Raw genomic sequence first — 17352 nt, 5'->3', positions numbered from 1 at the left:
ACCTGAGGCTGCAGCTAACGTGGACCAGGGCAGGGCCTGTGAGGATGAGAAACTGTGGCTTTGGTGGCGTGGCTGTGGCCAAAGAATGTGCTCTTGTGCATTACCTGGTGGGGGCTGTTACCTTTAGGGCTCACCCTCACCGCCTGACTTTGGAAAGCCTCACACAGGAACATGGGAGTGCTCCCTTGTCCCTCTGTGGGTTCCTATGTGTGTCAGACCCTGGACCAGCCCGTTTCTGTGGCTCCCCTGAGCCATCCCTGGTGTGGGCTCAGGACGGTGGCTGCAGATCAGAGGGGCAGCTAGCTAGGAAGCCTGGCGCACATCTTGAGGGCCGCTATTGCTCTGAGATTGGGACACTGTCCTCTTCCCTGTGCCAGGAGTGAGATGAAGCGCTGGATGACCTCGCTGGCCCCCAACAGGAGGACCAAGTTTGTTTCATTCACATCCCGGCTGCTGGGTAAGTGACCCGTGGGGAAGGGGCCATCATTTGTGCTTGGGCCAGCCCTGCCTGCTGCCGCCAGCACATGTGCGCCTGCCTGGAGGGAGCCCTCCCTGAGCGGGTCGTCACAGAGGCCCGCGTGGGCCCCCAGGGGCTGCTTCCAATGGAAACTGAGTACCAGCCAGGAACCTGACATGCCCACGTTGTGCAAATGTTGGACAGGCCTTAAGTGACAGGTGCCACAAAGTCACCAGGAGGAATTTGGACCAAACTCCAGTGCTATTTTAGGGTTGCCAGGTGCCCAAAAAGCTTACTAAATACAAAAATGCCAGGCGCAGTGGCTCACACCTGTAATCCCAGAACTCTGGAAGGGCAAAGCGGGTGAATCACCTGAGGTCAGGAGCTTGAGACCAGCCTGGCCAACGTGGCGAAACTCTGTCTCTACTAAAAATACAAAAATTAGCCGGGCGTGGTGGTGAATGCCTGTAGTTTTAGCCACAAAGGTTCCTTCTGAAGTTTAAACAAAGGCCACCTCACAGGCTTTATTCACGCCTTTCTTCCCAGAACTCCTGGCTATGTTAATAACGTTTTCTCTGGAAACAAACCCTCCTCTTCCTCAGACGAGCCTTCTTCAGTTGCTGAGGGAGTTTTCCCATTCTAGGCAGGGCTCAGCCGCGGGCTTAGTGGGAGCAGGCAGGTAGTGGCGCGGTGGTGGGGACGTGCCTGTGTCTCTTGTCCCTCAGACTGTCCCCAGGTCCAGTGCGTGCATCCGTACGTGGCTCAGCAGCCAGACGAGTTGACGCTGGAGCTCGCGGACATCCTCAACATCCTGGACAAGACTGACGACGGTGAGGCCGGGACCTCCCCTTGGAGCCCCCAGGGATGCCGCATGGAGCCCTGCTGGGCAAAGAATGAGGGGGAGGTGGAGAAGGAGCTGCCACCGCTGGCTGATGGGCAGGTGGGGCCGGTGCCCCGCCTCGTCTCTCACTCCCTGAGATGGTCCGCTTGGACACCTGCCATCCTGGCTTCATTGGCCTTTCCTCGGCTGAGAGGAGGAATATTTTCAGTACCTCCCTGTCCTTCCCTAGAACTGGGAGGCCTCACCATTCCTCCTTCACAGTGGGCTCAGCCCAGTGGTGGCTCTGTGCCCCCTTCCCCTGGCCCTGGCCTCGGAACCCCCATCACAGGGGGAGGGAGGACAACCAGGAACATCCTAACCCTGACCTGACCCCGCCCCAGCCCTGTATTTGCAGCAAGCTTCCAGGTAAGCCTGTGACTCCCAGGCTCGGTACCCCATGTGGGCCAGGAGGCCGCCCTTGCTGGTGTCATCAGAACCAAGCGAAGTTCCTCCCAGCCCCATAGAACTGAACACGGTCCCCCTTTCCTTTTTCAAACCACATCCCTGTTTCTACAGTAATTGCTCCTGATCCAAATCCCCAGAGTGTACCACAGCATTTTCCTTCCCAGCTCCTCTCCTGCGGGGTCCAGTAGAAGGCCTCAGGCTGTGACCTCGGGGGGAGGCCTCCTCCAGGCAGTCCCTCTTGTGAGCCCCCAAAGCCCCAGGGGCTCTCCTGCCCTCTTCCCACAGAATATAACTAGCCTACTTCCCTCCCAAATGAGACCTGCAGAAGGCAAGCCCCAGGCCTCTTAGCCCCCAGGTTGGGACACACTACAGATCAGCCACAAGCTCTGAGCAAAGACCTGGAGGTCTCTAGAGAAGGGGAGAAGTGGAGGAACAGGGCAGGGAGAAAAGGGCATTGCCAGTTTGTGACGGGCCCTCTCCACTGACCACGCCGGCCGTCGGGAGGCCACGCCTGGGAGGATCTGCCCAACAAGAGGTGGATGACACAGTCCAGGTGGCCACCCGTGTGCTCAGCTGCCACCCCACCCCCCGGCCCCTTGAGCGTCTCCAGCTTTTTGGAGTGGCCCTTGGGGTCTCCTGGGCTCGTGTAGGGCAGCATAGAATTGCTGAGGGTCCCAGAGTGGGTTCCAAAGTCAACATGGAACTGAGTGGGACAGAGCAGGCCTCGTTCTGTGCAGGTGCCCATGTACCTCCCAGCTTATGGGGGTGAATCCAGTCTGAGCATCTCGGCAGAGGTGTGCAGAGCCCCTGCCTTTCGGGAAAGGCCAGTTGGATCCCCTAGTGTCCCACACACAGATGGGGGCCGGGCCGGGAGAGAGCCTCTGTGCAGCCCCTGCCCTGCAGGAGCTCCTGACCCTCCCTCCCTCCCCTCCCTGTACAGGATGGATCTTTGGCGAGCGTCTACACGATCAGGAGAGAGGCTGGTTCCCCAGCTCCATGACAGAAGAGATCTTGAATCCCAAGATCCGGTCCCAGAATCTCAAGGAATGCTTCCGTGTCCACAAGATGGATGACCCTCAGCGCAGTCAGAACAAGGACCGCAGGAAGCTGGGCAGCCGGAATCGGCAATGACCCCCGCTCAGGGGGCCGGCGGGAGCAGGGCCTGCAGGCCACCCCGACAGAAGGTGGGGAGCTCTGGGAAGCACAGGCCAGCGCCTCCCCAGGTGGCAGGATCTGGCTTGGGGTGCCCAGCCTTCATCCCTGCTGACACAGTGAGTGCTCATGTGTCTTGGCCCCTTGCTCAAAAACTAAAGGGTGCCCACGCCTCTCCTGATGCATTTGTAAGAAAGAAGATTTCAGCAGTATTACGCCACCACCCTCGTGCCTCCGAGGGGGTGGAAGGGAGTGGACACACTCCAGAGCCTCCCCAGCCCCTGGCCCCCAGGGACTGGAAGAGGCTCCCAACCCAGAGAGTTCCTGTGGGAGGCAGGCAGAAGGTGACGACATGATCTCCTGCACGTGTCCTCCTCTACCTTGGAAGCAGTTAGAATCCACCGGGCACAGGTTGCGCCGCCCTTGCCTGACGGAGCTTGATGAGCTGCCCTTGGTCTCCAGTTCACAGGACTGAGAGCCCAGCCGCCTCTGTCCACCCCTCCCCGGGCCTCTGCCAGCCTCTGGCTGCACGGTCAGGCCCTGCTCCACTGCAGGCCTGCCAGAGCTTGGCTGGGGACCCCTCCCACCTCTGGCTCCCTGATGGGCTGGATGTAACTTGTGTCTTCTGGTCCCTTAAGGAGCCCAGGTGTTTTAAGGAATGAATTGGCCACTGCATCTTGTAACGATTATGGTTCTGAGAAAAGCAAATATCACTTTTGGCTGCATTAAAAGAAGCATCATATATAAAATAAAGGAGATGAAGGTCTACTCTTTATTGCCCTGGTACACAAAGGAAGGCGGTGTTTGGTTCCAGGCAGGGAGAGAGGAGCACCCCTTCAAGGCCGGTGGAGGAGGCTTGTCGGAAAGGACGGGCTTCAGGTTTCCAGAGCAGCGGGGAGCAGCTGGGGCCTCGCCTCAGCATGGGCGTGGATTTGGGCTACACTTGTAGACTCCAGAAACAGAAGGGGCTGTTTGGAGGAGCTGCGGATGCCCCTCTGCTGCAGTGGCAGTGAGGACACAGCTTTGGAAGGCCGCAGAAGCCCTGCAGTGTCCCTGGTGGGGACCTACAGGTGATCTAAGCACAGGCGTGGGGCTGGGACTTCTGCACGGCCCAGACACAGGCCTTGGGACCCTCACACCTTCCAATACCCAGAGCTGCAGCCCCTCCCCTTGCCCCAGCTCCATCCCAGCGTGTTGAGGGGTCCTGCGTGTCCAGGACCACGCTCTCTGCCAGGACAGTTTCCCTGCTCGCCGGAACAGGCCTTTGATTTAGATCCAGTGGACTCTGTAGCGTCTTCCTACAGGCCACAGCAGGGTGCTTGGCGGTCCTGAGACCTCAGAGCCTCTGAGAATCAGGGAGGCACAGATGTGACACTGGTTCCACCAGCGAGGGAGGGCCCCCTGGTCCCGGTGACAGGCTCGTGATGCACCCCTTGGTGGGGGAGTGCTTGCAGAGTGGGGAAAGGGAAAGAGGGGGACATCTCTGATCCCTGGAGGGGAGGGTTGGGAAGGAGCGGGTGGCCATTGGTCCCCTGTGCTTTGTGACGTGATTGAGTTGGCTCATCTGCTGTAATGAAGGCTTTGGTTACTCAAAGTTATGTGAGATGAAATAAGTTAACTGATTAGGAAAATAGGTCTGTTTCATAGCACTCCTTTATAAGCAGAATCGTTTAGGGGTGTGTTTTGGGGAGACTAGTCGAGTCGGAAGCTGTTAACACAGACTCGGATGAGGCCTTGACCCCATGCCCCAGTGTGTGAGAGGTGCGTGGGCACCACCTGGGCTCCTCGAGTGTCCAGGGGGAAAAGTCATGGCAGAAAATGGTGCGGCCGGGCACGGTGGCTCAAGCCTGTAATCCCAGCACTTTGGGAGGCCGAGGCGGGTGGATCACAAGGTCGGCAGATCGAGACCATCCTGGTCAACATGGTGAAACCCCGTCTCTACTAAAAATTACAAAAAATTAGCTGGGCATGGTGGCGTGTGCCTGTAATCCCAGCTACTCAGGAGGCTGAGGCAGGAGAATTGCCTGAACCCAGGGGGCGGAGGTTGCGGTGAGCCGAGATCGCGCCATTGCACTCCAGCCTGGGTAACAAGAGCGAAACTCTGTCTCAAAAAAAAAAAAAAAAAAAAGGTGCCACGTGGAGCCCAGGCACACCCAAGAGGCCAAAATAGCTGCTGGAAAAATAGTTTTTAAAAAAGCAGGAGCAGCCTGCCCTCCAGCAGCATCCCACTCTGGAATCTCCAGATGCACTAAGCTGCCCCCAAGGGGTCTGCTGGCTTCCAAACTGTCGCGGCCTTCCATCCAAAGGCCCGGGGGACTGGGGTGGGGACCAAGTTCCCACTTGCCTGCTGCGCCGCAGGTTAAATGATCAAAGGATCAAAGTTTACATCTCTAAATGCTTTCCAGGTGGGGACCATGGGCCAGGCGGTTCCTCATTCACTCCTCCCCCGGCTCTGAGGGTGAAGTGGGGTGAGTGGACATGGGAAAGCCGTTTTCTCTCCCTGAACAGACGAACCCTCGGCGTAGCGGCTGCCGGCTCCGCCCAGCCAGGCCTGGGGGTGAGCGTCGCAAGCAGGTGGGCAGCGCCCGGCGTCGGCCGTCGACTCATCCCGCTCCCGGGGCTCCCTGGGCAGAGGGGTTCCCGGGGCACCTGGGGCTGCGGGTCTGAGCCCGCAGATGGGGCCCTTGCTGTGGGACCCAGAGTCACAAGACGTCCCCCAAAATAACGCGGCCTCTGGCTGGGAGCGCCGACGCCCCCGACCTCCCCCAACCCGGCTTCAGGGAGCCGCGGGCCCCGGGGTCTCCGGTCGCCTTTCAGGCCCTTGCGCTTCCCTCCTCACGGAACGCTCTGGACCTCAGAGGAGTGGAATGGAGGCCAGGCCCTGGGGAGCGCGGGGAGCGCCAGGGCCCGAACCCGGGCCCAAGCAGAGGAGGCGTGGCCGAGAGAAGTGGCCGCCCGTGGCCCCGGCAGTGACGGTGCCCCTGACCCGGCTTAGAGCGCCGGCCGCACACCAGCTCGGGCGCCCTAGCGGCCGGGCGCACGCACACCGCGCGCTCACGCGGCACTCCAGCCGTGGTGCACGCGGATGCCGAGCGGCGCGGCCCTGCGCGCGCTCACGTGCACGCCAAGCGCATGCGTGCTCCGACTGGCCGTGCGCTCAGGCGCGCCCCTGCGGGGAGTGAGGGCGCGCCTCTGGCCCCGCGCCCGCTCACGACGCCCACCCTCGCCGCCCCGCGCGCGTGCACGACGCCCACCCTCACCACCACCGCCGCGCGCACCCCCCTCGACCTGCGCGCTCACGCTCTGGCACACCTGCACGCGCGGACACACGGGCGCGCCGGGAGAGCAGCCGATTCGCGCCGCGGCCGGGCGCGGCCCCTTTATTGGCTTCAGGAGGCGGAAAACTTTCTCAGCGCGACGACCACGAGCGCCAGCACCACGCAGGTGGCCAGCAGGGCGGCGATCACGATGGCCGCGATGGCGCCGGGCCCCAGCGACCCTGCAGAGGACAGAGGACCGTGTCACTCGCCGGCCCCCCCACCGCCGGCCCTCCTCCCCGCCGCCCCCGCCCCGCCCGTACCGCCGCCCTGGTCCAGCCGCTCCTGCGCGGTGCTGTCCTCGGGTCCTGGCGCGGCGGTGGGGGCGGGGGGACCGGTGTCCGCGGGCTCCCGGTCGGGGCTGGTGCTCTCCACAGGGCCTTCTCCCGACGGCAGCTCGGCTGGCTCGTTCCACAGCGTGGGCACGGGCTCCTGCGGACCCTCATCTGCAAGGCCAAGGAGAGGCGTTCGGGCCCCAGGTGACAGAGCCGACAGGATGTCACCCCCCATCTCTAGGTTAAGCAAGTTGCACGTGGCGCTGTGTGAGAGGTCTGGGCCCAGGCTACACTGGGTCTCTCATTTCCCGGGCAAGGCAGCTTCGAAATTGCCTTCCAAAACCAGGAGACCGCATGCCTGTCACCCCACAGTGGCTTCTGGAGCCAGGCTGCCCAGAAGAGGGAATAAGGGCCTCAGAAGGCCATGAGAACGCTGGGCTGGCAGCAGAGGCAGGGGACATGGGCCCAAGCCCTGAGATCCTGGGCAGGGGCTTGGCCTGTTCCATCTGAACTGCAGGGCTGTGTGGGCCTGGGTGAAGTGACACTTGTGAGGGTTCCCTCCCCACAGGGCAGACGACAGACACAGAGCAGCCTTCATCCTGGGAAGAGGCTGCTATCCATGGGAGCTCCACTGCTGCAAGGAGTGGGAGGAGAGGCCCACCGGGAACCCGAGGGGCACAGGCGCTCCGCTTCCCTGCGCGACCCTGCACCAGGTGTGGGGTCCGCAGGGCACAGGCCAGGCTGGGGCCTCTGTAGCCTAAGAAGCTGAAGCCAGTGTGTTGGTGCCTCCTGAAGAGCAGGGCTGGTGGGTGGGCAGGAGTGACTGCTCAGTGTAAGGGAGGTGCCCCCCGAAAGGCCTTCTCTGCTCATAGGGTTGGGAGTTAGCAGAATTTAGGGTACCCAGGGCCCAGAGAGCAGGAAGGAGACATTCCCAGGTCCCACAGAAAGCACAGGCTGAGATGCCTGCATGATAACCGGGCCCTGTGCCCTCACCAGCCAGCCCACCCCAGTTGTCCTCCCCTGCCCACCACCCCAGCCCTGGGCCATTCCCGGGCAAACAGACAGGAAGCCCCAGAAATGCTGGAAGCTCAAGACGCGGATGGTTGGCCGGCTCTTGGCCTCTCCAGCCCAGCCAGACCAGCTGACATCACAGTGTTAGCAGGAAAGGGCCTGCCCATGCCCTAATCTCTCAGGGTTTTGTGGGGGAGTTTTTTGTTTTGAGATGGGGTCTCACTCTGTGGCCCAGGCTGGAGTGTAGTGGCGCAATCTCGGTGCAATCTCAGCTCACTGTGACCTCCACCTCCAGGATTTAAATGATTCTCTTGCTTCAGCCTCTCAAGTAGCTGGGATTACAGGCACTTGCCACCATGCCTGGCTAATTTTGTATTTTTACTAGAGATGGGGTTTTGCCATGTTGGCCAGGCTGCTTTCAAACTCCTGACCTCAGGTGATCTGCCCTTGTTGGCTTCCCAAAGTGCTGGGATTACAGGTGTGAGCCACAGTGGCGGGCCTCCTGCCCTAATCTCAACTAGGATAGAAACTGTGATCCAGAGACACTCGACCCTCAAGCCGATCCCTAGGATGAGCTGGGGGGTGTCCCGACATCTCATCTTTCTTTTTTTTTTTTTTTTTAAGACGGGGTTTCACCATGTTGGTCAGGCTGTTCTTGAACTCCTGACCTCAGGTGATCCGCCCACCTTGGCCTCCAAAGTGCTTGGATTACAGGCATGAGCCACCACGCCCGGCCCCAACATCTCATCTCTTTGACTCCAGCTACTCTGGTGTGGGAACTGCTTTTATCTCCATTTCAGAGACGGGAAAACCAAGGCTTGGGGAAGTCAGGTGCCTCAGTGGTGAGCACTGGGGGTGAAGACTTGGCCAGTTGCAGGAGCGGTTGTGCTGCCCAGAAACCGTGCGGGAGGCTGCCATTGTGCGAACAGGTCATACAGGGCAGCCTGCGACCCTCGGGCACCTTTTGTCAACGGGTTCCATTGCTGAGCGCTGGGGCATGGGCACAGAGTCAAGCCAGACCCTTGCCCTCCTAGGCTCACCAGCACCCAGAGAGGGGGATGCTCAAGGAGACACAGGTCCTTCCAGGCTTTTCCGGCCAGCTGTGTCCATCTAGGGCAAACACGCAGAAACATCAGCCCACCCAGACTCAGCGTCAGTCAGAATAACTGGGCCTTCCCAAATGTCACAGTCAGGAAAATCAAAGAAATGCTGAAGGTTCCAGATCAGAGACGAGGGAGACAACTCAGTGCAAGGTGTGTTCCTGGACGGGAGGGACGGGCCTGTGATCGGAGACGCTGGGGTCTGTTGGTGAAGTTTGAACAGGGCGTGGCTGAGGACACCTTCACACTCATTTCCTGGCTTTCATAGCTGACTCTGGTAAGAGAATGTCCTTGTTCTTCGGATGAATTTAGGGGCAAAGGAGCGTAACTCAGCAATGTGGCAAAATGCCGGCAGTTGGCGAGACTAGCTGGATGGCCTCCTGGAGTTCATTGGATTATTTGTGCAACTTTTCTGTAAACCTAAAATCTTTCCACAATAAAATGTTAGCAGGACCTGGCTTCCTGCGCCTGTCTCAAGCCTGGAGAGGTCGGTTGCCAGCCTCGGCTCTGATACTCGGCTTGCTGACCTTTCAGCTGACCTGCCGCATTTCCCAGGTCTGGCCCAAGGCAGAACCCCTTTCCAGAAAAACCTCTGGCAGGAGGCCCCAGGGGTGGAAGGTCCATTGGCCCTCACCTGGGGGAGGCTTCCTTCCCGAGGGTCCAAGGGCCGTGGCACTGGTGTCTGTCAGCCTCCCGCCAACCTTGAAGCCCACCCTGAGAGGAGAGGGTAGTGACCCAGCCAGGCCTCCCATGTCGCAGCCTGAGAGGAGCATATGCAGCCTCGCAGCCTCCATGGAAGGCCCCAGGCCTCCCAGGTGTGCTTGCCTCAGGCTTCTGGGGGCTGGGCAGGAAAAAGGCCTGAGTGTGCCTACCGACTGGCAGGCGCCAGGATCTAGGCTTACTGTCTACCTGTCTCTCCAGATAAATGGACAAATGACATACCTGAGGCAGACCGACAGGCAGGCACCTCCCTGCACCTAGAGGCCGCTACAGGGCTGCTGGGTACCAGGCTCAGCTGACCCTGGTGGCATCTGTGGGAATCACCCCTGAGCTCAGGACGAGGAGTGGCAGGGCTCAGTCCCCGGCCAAGCCCAGCACCCTTGAGGGTGTCCTCTGAGCAGGGCTATGGGGAGCTCCACTCCAGCCCTGTCCCCATCTGTCTCCCATGACCCAGCCTCTGCTTCCCCCAGCACCAGACATACCTGCCCTGGCCTCCTCCCACTGTACACAGCCCCTCCTACCAGCCAGGCCGTGAAGCTTTCTAATCAGGAGGGCTGGGGCCTGTCCTTGCTCCATCCGGCTCTCACCCTGGGGCCCCAGCAGGTGGACTTCATGCCCCAACACCACCTTCCTGGCCTGTGAGGTGGCGGTTCAGACTATGCAGTCAAGCATCTTCCACAAGGAGGTAACTGTGAACATCAGCATCTTCAGCTGCTGCCCCTGGCCTGGGGCACTCTGGACACAGGCCCAGTTGCTATGTGTCTGCAGCCGCTGGCCGTCCTGTCACAGGAATCCCTCACAGCTGGCTCAGGACCTATCTGCACCCAAGCAGCCAGGGCCCCAGGGGCCACCAGCTTCCTGCCAACCTAGGCTGGTGACCAAGTGGCAGACACGTGTTCGTAATGACAGCCGGTACTCAGCCACCGAGCCACCAGGAAGAGGGGTGCCGCTGCTAGGGAGGGGCCGAGGCATTTCTTATCCTCATCTGTTTTTAGAATTTGCTCCAGTAAGAAGGGAAAGCACAGCTGGCAAGGGAGGCAATTCCCGGCCTCCCCCAAATCTATCCTTTTGGGAAGCCCAGAGCAGAGCAGTCGGTTTCCTCGCAGGAGTCCTGTCTGGGAAGGCAGAGATGGGGCGGGAGCGAAGGTGTGGAGGACGGAACTCATGGCATGCGGGGCGAGCAGTGAACAGGCCAGGGGGACAGAAGTGAGGGTGGCAAAGGGTGGGGCCATGGAGGACCCCGAGAAAGTTCCATCTGTCTGGGTGGTAATAAGGCCCAGACTCCGTTGATCAGAATTAGCTACGTGGTGTGACCAGGCGCTCTGACCCAGGGAAGCAAGGGCCTGGTGGCACTGCCACAGGCCTGGGCACCACGGGCTCTCTCCCAGCCTCACTGGCCCCAGCCGCCCTGCCTTTCAGTAAATAAGTTTGTTCTGACCACAGGGCCCTGAGGCTAGGCGCCGCCACTCACAGACACTCTTTGTGTGGGCCATGAAGGGCCTTTTCATCCCTGCCCTGGCCTCCCGCCCACTCAGCCCGGCCTGCTCCCACCTCAGTAGCTGAGCTGAGGCCACAGGCCCAGACAGGGAGGGCCTGTGCCTCAGATGGGGCCTGGGCCTTAGCCCATGAGGCTGCTCCTCCGCTTCCTGTCTGACCCAGGACCCCAGCCCACAGAGCAGGGGCCGGGGGTACACACCTGCTCAGAGCTCCCAGCCCAGGGTTGGGTACTGAGCTTCCCAAACGCCCTTCCCCTCAAAATGGCAAGAACAACAGCCAGAGCCCCAGAGACCCCAGCCCCTGCCCGGGGGCTGCCTGCTCCTGGTAGGACACATGGAGGGAAGTGGGGTGGTGAGGCCAGGTGAGGTCCTGGCTGTCCTCAAGGCATCCTATGGTGGCAGAGGAAGCCCACCAGCCCACAGTGATTAGAGACAGTCTGGCCCGGGAACTCTGGCCGGCAGCCTGGGCAGGGAGGGTCAGCCACACAGGAGCTGGAACCTGGGCTGGAGCACAGGCAGTGCCCCCAGGCCCAGGAGCCAGGGCCTCCCCCTCCACCCACATGGACCACCAGGCTGGAGAAGCAGCGTCATCCTGGTGAGCGGGGCCGCAAAGATCACAGCCCCAGGATTCAAGCCAGGGAAGACGCCACCTTCCCCTTTAGGTCCCCCCACTCCTGGGGACACCGCATGGCTCACTGGCGCCTCTCCCACCACAAAGGAGGCTGGCACCCTCCCAGCCTGCGGGAGGAGGTAGAGTTCTGCTGAGACCACCCTATGCCAGGGAGGGGCTCAGGCCTCGGAATCCGCATTCCCCTGACGTTCACTGAGCGCTACCTGGATGTGGGGCCCATACCCAAAGCTCTGCACATCTGAACTCACGAGGCCTCACAGCCCCTGCAAGTGAGGCAGAGGGTGGCAGTGTCACCATCCTACAGATGAAGGGAAGGTACAGAGAGGTTGAGAACACCCCGGCAGAGACTGAGCACACCCCAGCCTCCTGCTCCTTCCTGGGTGTGCAGGGAGAAGCCAATAGCCCCAGGGCTCCTCACTGTCACCCAGGTCTCCCAGGGGGTGGCCAAGGGGGTCTTCCCAGGCCTGTCGTCCCCCAGCAACTCTCTTCAGCCTGTGCTCTCATGACTGTGGTCCACTTGTCACAGGCCCATGGGCACCCTTCAGAAGGCCCAGGCTTCAGGCACCTGGACACCCATGACTGTGACACAGAGGCCAGCTGCTCTCTGGCCCAACTCCTGGCCAGCGGGAGCAAAGACCACCTGGGACCTGTCTGCGCCCTTTGTCTCTCAGGCTCTGAAGCCAGCCTGGGCCAGTTTCCCTGCCACCACCGCCACACAGGACCCCTGGGAGCCTGCTGGAGGCCTCCCTCTCATGGGACCCCAGACCTGGCCACTCTGATCTCAGTCCAGAGGTCCACGCTGTTTTGCAGAGGGATCTTGGACCTTGTGTTTTCTCTCTCTCTCTGGAACCTTTCACTAGATGGGGACAGTACATGGGTCTTCATTCTCTAAGGACATCACAGAAATCAGCAGGGAAGCTTTTGAAAAGTAATCAGCAAGGCTCTGCGTTCTTTGGGCCCCTCAGCCACTTGCCCTGTGCCTGGTGCCCCCGGCTGCCTCCCAGACCTGGGAGACTTCAGATTTTGAAGTGCTAGAGCAACTCCCATGTCCCCCCAACATTGAAACATCTCTGGGCCTGCCCCCAGGTCATCCTCCCTCTTCAAAGGCCGTTATCCCTGCTGCTAACAATTTCTGGAGACGTCCATCCCACACAGCGCTGCCAGCCGGTCTCACGAGAGCTCTTCGCAGAATTACCCCAAATGGCTGTCCCGTCTCCTGTGAGGGGGCTTCCTCCTCAGTGGACGTTGGAGAATCTGGCCCCAAAGTAGTTATCGGCCCTGGGAGGCTGGTGGTGGCAGAGATGGGGGCCTTCACTCCTTACCTGTGAGCACCGCAGGGGCCAGAACCCCAGAGACCAGCAGCAGCGCCATGCGCAGGGCCAGACAGGAGACCATCCTGGCCAGGAGTGAGCGCAGCGGCGGGCGGGACGCTCGGAAGCCTGGGCTGGCTAACTTCAGGGCAGTGAGAAAGGCATCAAAGGGCTGGGAAAGGTTTTCATCAATGCAAACTCTGTCCTCCTGGGACACCGTGCCCGCCCCCCGTGCGCGCACACACGCACACACACACACACAACACGCACACACACACACACACACATACACAGCAAGAGCTCACAGAACAGACATGCTTTCCTGAACCTGGGAGCAGCCCCACTCTTGGAAAGAGGAAATTGCTTGTGCTCTGTCTCTCCACCCGCAGCACACAGAGACCTCCCTCACTTACTCCTGGACCACTGAAAGTGGAAGGTTTTCAAACTTTCTTATGCAAAATAATCACCCAGGGAACTTGAAACTTGCAACTGCCTCTGGCCACTGTGTTTCAGTGGGGCTTGGGTAGGCCCGGGAATCTGCATGTTAGTGCCGTGGCCCGGGCTCCAGGAAATTTGGCCTGAAGCAGGCAGCACTGAACACAGGCTGGACCCCGCTCACCCCTGGGCTCTCCATGCCTGGCCAGGAGTAGGCACTCAGTGCTGGTTGAAGAAGCACTTTTATTTATTTTTTTATTCTTTTGAGATGGAGTTTCATTCTTGTTGCCCAGGCAGGAGTGCAATGGCGCGAACTCAGCTAACTACAACCTCCACTTCCCGGGTTCAAGTGATTCTCCTGCTTCAGCCTCCTGAGCAGCTGGGATTACAGGCAAGTGCTACCACGCCTGGCTAATTTTTTGTAGTTTTAGTAGAGACAGGGTTTCTCCATGTTGGTCAGGCTGGTCTTGAACTCCCGACCTCAGGTGACCCGCCTGCCTCAGCCTCTCAAAGTGCTGGGATTACTGGCGTGAGCCACCACACCTGGCTGAAGAAGCATGTTTAAAGCAGTTTTGATCCAAACCCTTGGGCGGCTCTAGTCTCCTAAAATGCTCCTGTCTCCTCCTCTGCTCTCTGCTCCCCTAGACCTCTGTACACTCACAACATCCATTGGGCCTGGCTCAGAACTTGGCCCCACAGCCCACTGTGCCTCAGCAGCTCCAAGGGGCATCTAATGAGTGACTCGGACTTACAGTGTCAAACGCAAATCTTGACTCCAGTGCCTCTTCCCTCACTCAGTCAATGGAACCCCAATCTCCCCTCCCAGACGTCCTAGCCACACACTGAAGTCATCAGAGGTCTCTCTTTCCCTCACTTCTGACGTCCGAGCCCTCAGAGTTCTGCCAGAGCTCCCCTTTCATACCATGACGGTTTCCCGCTGCGATATGGGCTTGCCTGGGACCTGCTCAGCTCCCTACCCCACGCTGTTTCAGTCCACTAGCCTTGAGGAGGCTCCCCCAACGAACACACCTGATCCTGCCTTAGGCCTTTTCGTGTTCCCCTCCCTCTCCCGACAGGCAGTCCCTGTGCCCATGACCTGGCCACCCCTTCCCTTCAAGCCTCAGCTTCACCTCAGCTTGCTAAGTCAGCCCCTTCCCCCATCACTTCACTTTTAATTTCTTCTTAGTGTGTGTATTTATATGAAATTACCTTGTACTTTTGGTTAATTTTTGGAGGAACAACACATTCTATAAAGCACACAAATCTTTTTTTGACATGGAGTTTCACTCCTGTTGCCCAGGCTGGAGTACACTGGTGTGATCTTGGCTCACTGCAACCTCTGCCTCCCAGGTTCAAGTGATTCTCCTGCCTTAGCCTCCTGAGTAGCTGGGATTACAGGCATGCGCCACCACACCTGGCTAATTTTGTATTTTTAGTAGAGACGGGGTTTCTCTATGTTGGCCAGGCTGGTCTTGAACTCCTGACCTCAGGTGATCCACCTGCCTCAGCCTCCCAAAGTGCTGGGATAACAGGTGTGAGCCACAGCATCCAGCTGACAAACCTTATGTTTACAGATTGATGAGCTTTTCTATACATACACACCCAAATCAATAGAGTGTTTGCAAACACCACCCAAATCAGTAGAGACCCTTCCCAGCACAGTAGCAGAGTTCCCTGTGCCCACCCCAGTCATACTCCCAAGGTGCTCTTCCATCTTCTACCTCCACAGCTTCATTGGTCTACTCCAAAAAATGGACTCATAGGAACTCGTGTCCAGCTATGTTCATACCACAGTGTCGGTGAGATTCATCCATGTTGTGTGTAGCCGTAGCTCATTCATTTTTCCTGCTGAATAGTATTCGATTACATGACTATGCCAATGTTTACCCATTCTCTTCTTCACTCCATCCATGTATTTATCCTTACCCATCTGAATTGTTTCTAGGTTTGGGCTTTTATGATTGCAGCTCTTGTGAATACTCGTGCGCATGTCTTTTTTGTGGAGGTAGGTGTTAATTTCCCTTGGTTGTATAACTGAAGATGGAATAGCTAGGTCAAGGGTAAGTACATGCTTAGATTCTCTAGATACTGCTAAGCAGTCTCCAAAGTGTGTGTTGCAGTCTCTGGTCTCATCAGCAGCTGGAGAGTTCCAGTGCTCCACATCTTCATTCATACTAGCGATTGCCAGTCTTTTTAGTCATTCTGATAGGTATGTAGTGTGTCTTATTAGTTTTAATTTGCATTTCTGTGACTAATAAAGTTGGGCATCTTTCCATATTTATTGGCCCCAGGAATATTCACTTTTGTGAAGGGTCTGCTCCATTTTTTTTTTTTGCCTATGTATTTTTTAGGGTGGTCTACATATTAAAATTTGTTTTTAGAGTTTTTGGTATATTCCAGATAAAAAATCCTTTGTCAGATATAGGTAATGGTGCCTTCAGATGAAGGGTTGGTTTTCTTGTCTGTCTCCACCCTGTGATTGTTCAAGGATAGTGGGGGCTTTCTGTGTTCACCAGTGCAGTCCCGGAATCCAGCACCATGCTGAGCCTCGCAGCAGGAGCTTCTGGGATACATTAACATTGAATATTTTCTCACTCATTTCTTTTTTTTTTAGACTAAGTCTCACTCCATCACCCAGGCTGGAGTGGAGAGACACGACCTCAGCTTACTGCAACCTCCGCCTCCTGAGTGTGCTAATCTACCTTGTGTTAGCCTGACAGACTCCATCTTGCTGAGAGCCGGACTCCATCGTATCCTCTGCCTCACCCCTCCCACCATTTATCCCTTGAGTGCATACCTGGGTCATGCTGTTGTGCTGGGTCATGCTGTGCTTAGAACTATAGAGGCATATAACCATTGTAACCATATCCTGCTTGGCAAGCCCACTTGCTATTGTGAATACTCTCCTTGACTGTATGACAAGTACCGAATACCCACCCTTAGTAATCAACAATCATGGGAACCTCCTGCCTCCTACTTACCAGCCTCCTTATCTAACTTGCTTGTTCTGCTTCTGTAAATCCCGCTTCAGCTGGACTCCTCCTCCTCTATCTTAAGCAAGGGATAAAAAAGAATCAGCCTTCTTCCTCCAGGCCGAGAGATTTTGAGCGTGAGCTGACTCTGAATTGGAACTCAGAGTGTGGCGCTTTCCTTCTGACTCGCTCGGTTATAACACCGAGTTCAAGGGATTCTCCTGCCTCCTGGGTAGCTGGCACCACAGGCATGCACCACCACACCCAGCTAATTTTTGTGTTTTTAGTAGAGGTGGGGTTTCACCATATTGGCCAGGCTGGTCTCAAACTCCTGACCTCAGGTGATCCACTTGGCTCAGCCTCCCAAAGTGTTGGGATTACAGGTGTGAGCCACTGTGCCTGGCCATCATTCTCTCATTTCTTATCTTGTTTGCTCTCACCCCCTGCCCCTCTTTCTGTGCTCTGCCACGTACTGTAGCAAGGCCACGCAGAATCAGATCCCCCATCACACTCCTGACACTCTCTTGCCAGCTGCCTGCCTGTTGGAGTCTGCCAGTGGAAGGCAGGGATGGAAGATGGAAGGTGGGAAGGGAGATGTGACTCTGCTTCAGATTTCTGATTTCTTGGGTGGTAGCAGCAGCACTGGCTAGAGCAACATCAGTGACAAAAAGGTGCTGGCGGCTGCAGGGACAGCGACAGAAGGCTAGAAGTGTAGGCTCCTGAATCCTCCTAAAGCAGCTGGACTGTGACACCAGGAGCCTTAGTGGACAGTGTTCTGGCCTCTGAGTGATTTCTGCTCCTCAGTCCAGGGTCTTATCGATTTCCTAGTTACAGTGACTCATTTTTTTTTTTTTTTGAGACTTTACTCTGTTGTCCAGGCTGGAGTGCAGTGGTATGTTCTCAGCTCACTGCAACCACCGTCCACCTCCCAGGTTCAAGTGATTCTCCTGCCTCAGCCTCCCTAGTAGCTGGGATTACAGGTGCCTGTCACCACATCCTGCTGATTTTATTTTTAGTACAGATAGGTTTCGCCATGTTGGCCAGCCTGGTCTTGAACTTCCAATCTCAAATGATCTGCTGGCCTTGGCCTCCTAAAGTGCTGGGATTACAGGCATGAGACAACTCGCCCAGCGTGTTGTCTTTTTTTTTTTTTTTTTTTGAGACAGAATCTTTCTTTGTTGCCCAGGCCGG

The 17352-nt window shown here is 57.8% G+C and overlaps 2 protein-coding genes across 2 annotated transcripts in view; one reads left to right on the top strand and one right to left on the bottom strand.

The window, feature by feature from the left end:
• The window catches only part of LOC100403559 (ephexin-1), a 48780-nt gene extending 45133 nt beyond the window's left edge, over positions 1-3647 (top strand). The window contains exons 11-13 of the mRNA XM_002749908.7: positions 378-457; positions 1183-1287; positions 2683-3647. Coding sequence (XP_002749954.1) covers positions 378-457; positions 1183-1287; positions 2683-2873 — 376 coding nt within the window. The 3' untranslated portion in view covers positions 2874-3647. The remainder of the gene's footprint in view (positions 1-377; positions 458-1182; positions 1288-2682) is intronic.
• Positions 3648-6203: 2556 nt separating this feature from the next.
• On the bottom strand, positions 6204-12852 carry SNORC (secondary ossification center associated regulator of chondrocyte maturation). Its single transcript, XM_002749907.7, has 3 exons — positions 12767-12852; positions 6475-6657; positions 6204-6393 (listed from the first exon to the last, which is right to left on the bottom strand). The coding sequence occupies exons 1-3, from the start codon at positions 12837-12839 to the stop codon at positions 6284-6286; spliced, it is 366 nt and encodes a 121-aa protein (XP_002749953.1). The 5' UTR covers positions 12840-12852; the 3' UTR covers positions 6204-6283.
• Between the last annotated feature and the right edge of the window lie 4500 nt (positions 12853-17352).

This window comes from Callithrix jacchus, chromosome 6, assembly GCF_049354715.1.
Source record: "Callithrix jacchus isolate 240 chromosome 6, calJac240_pri, whole genome shotgun sequence".
In the NCBI taxonomy this organism is placed as follows: Eukaryota; Metazoa; Chordata; class Mammalia; order Primates; family Cebidae; genus Callithrix; species Callithrix jacchus.
The sequence above is the reverse complement of the archived record's forward strand: the minus strand, read 5'-3'. Positions and strand labels throughout refer to the sequence as shown.

What these genes read in the sequence shown, in the direction of transcription:
- SNORC (XM_002749907.7), bottom strand. Translation starts at nt 12,839, where the DNA reads ATGGTCTCCTGTCTGGCCCTGCGCATGGCGCTGCTGCTGGTCTCTGGG. An exon ending in GGCCCCTGCGGTGCTCACAG is followed by an intron (nt 6,658 to 12,766) that starts GTAAGGAGTGAA and finishes TTGGCCTTGCAG; the next exon opens with ATGAGGGTCCGCAGGAGCCC. An exon ending in GCGGCTGGACCAGGGCGGCG is followed by an intron (nt 6,394 to 6,474) that starts GTACGGGCGGGG and finishes TGTCCTCTGCAG; the next exon opens with GGTCGCTGGGGCCCGGCGCC.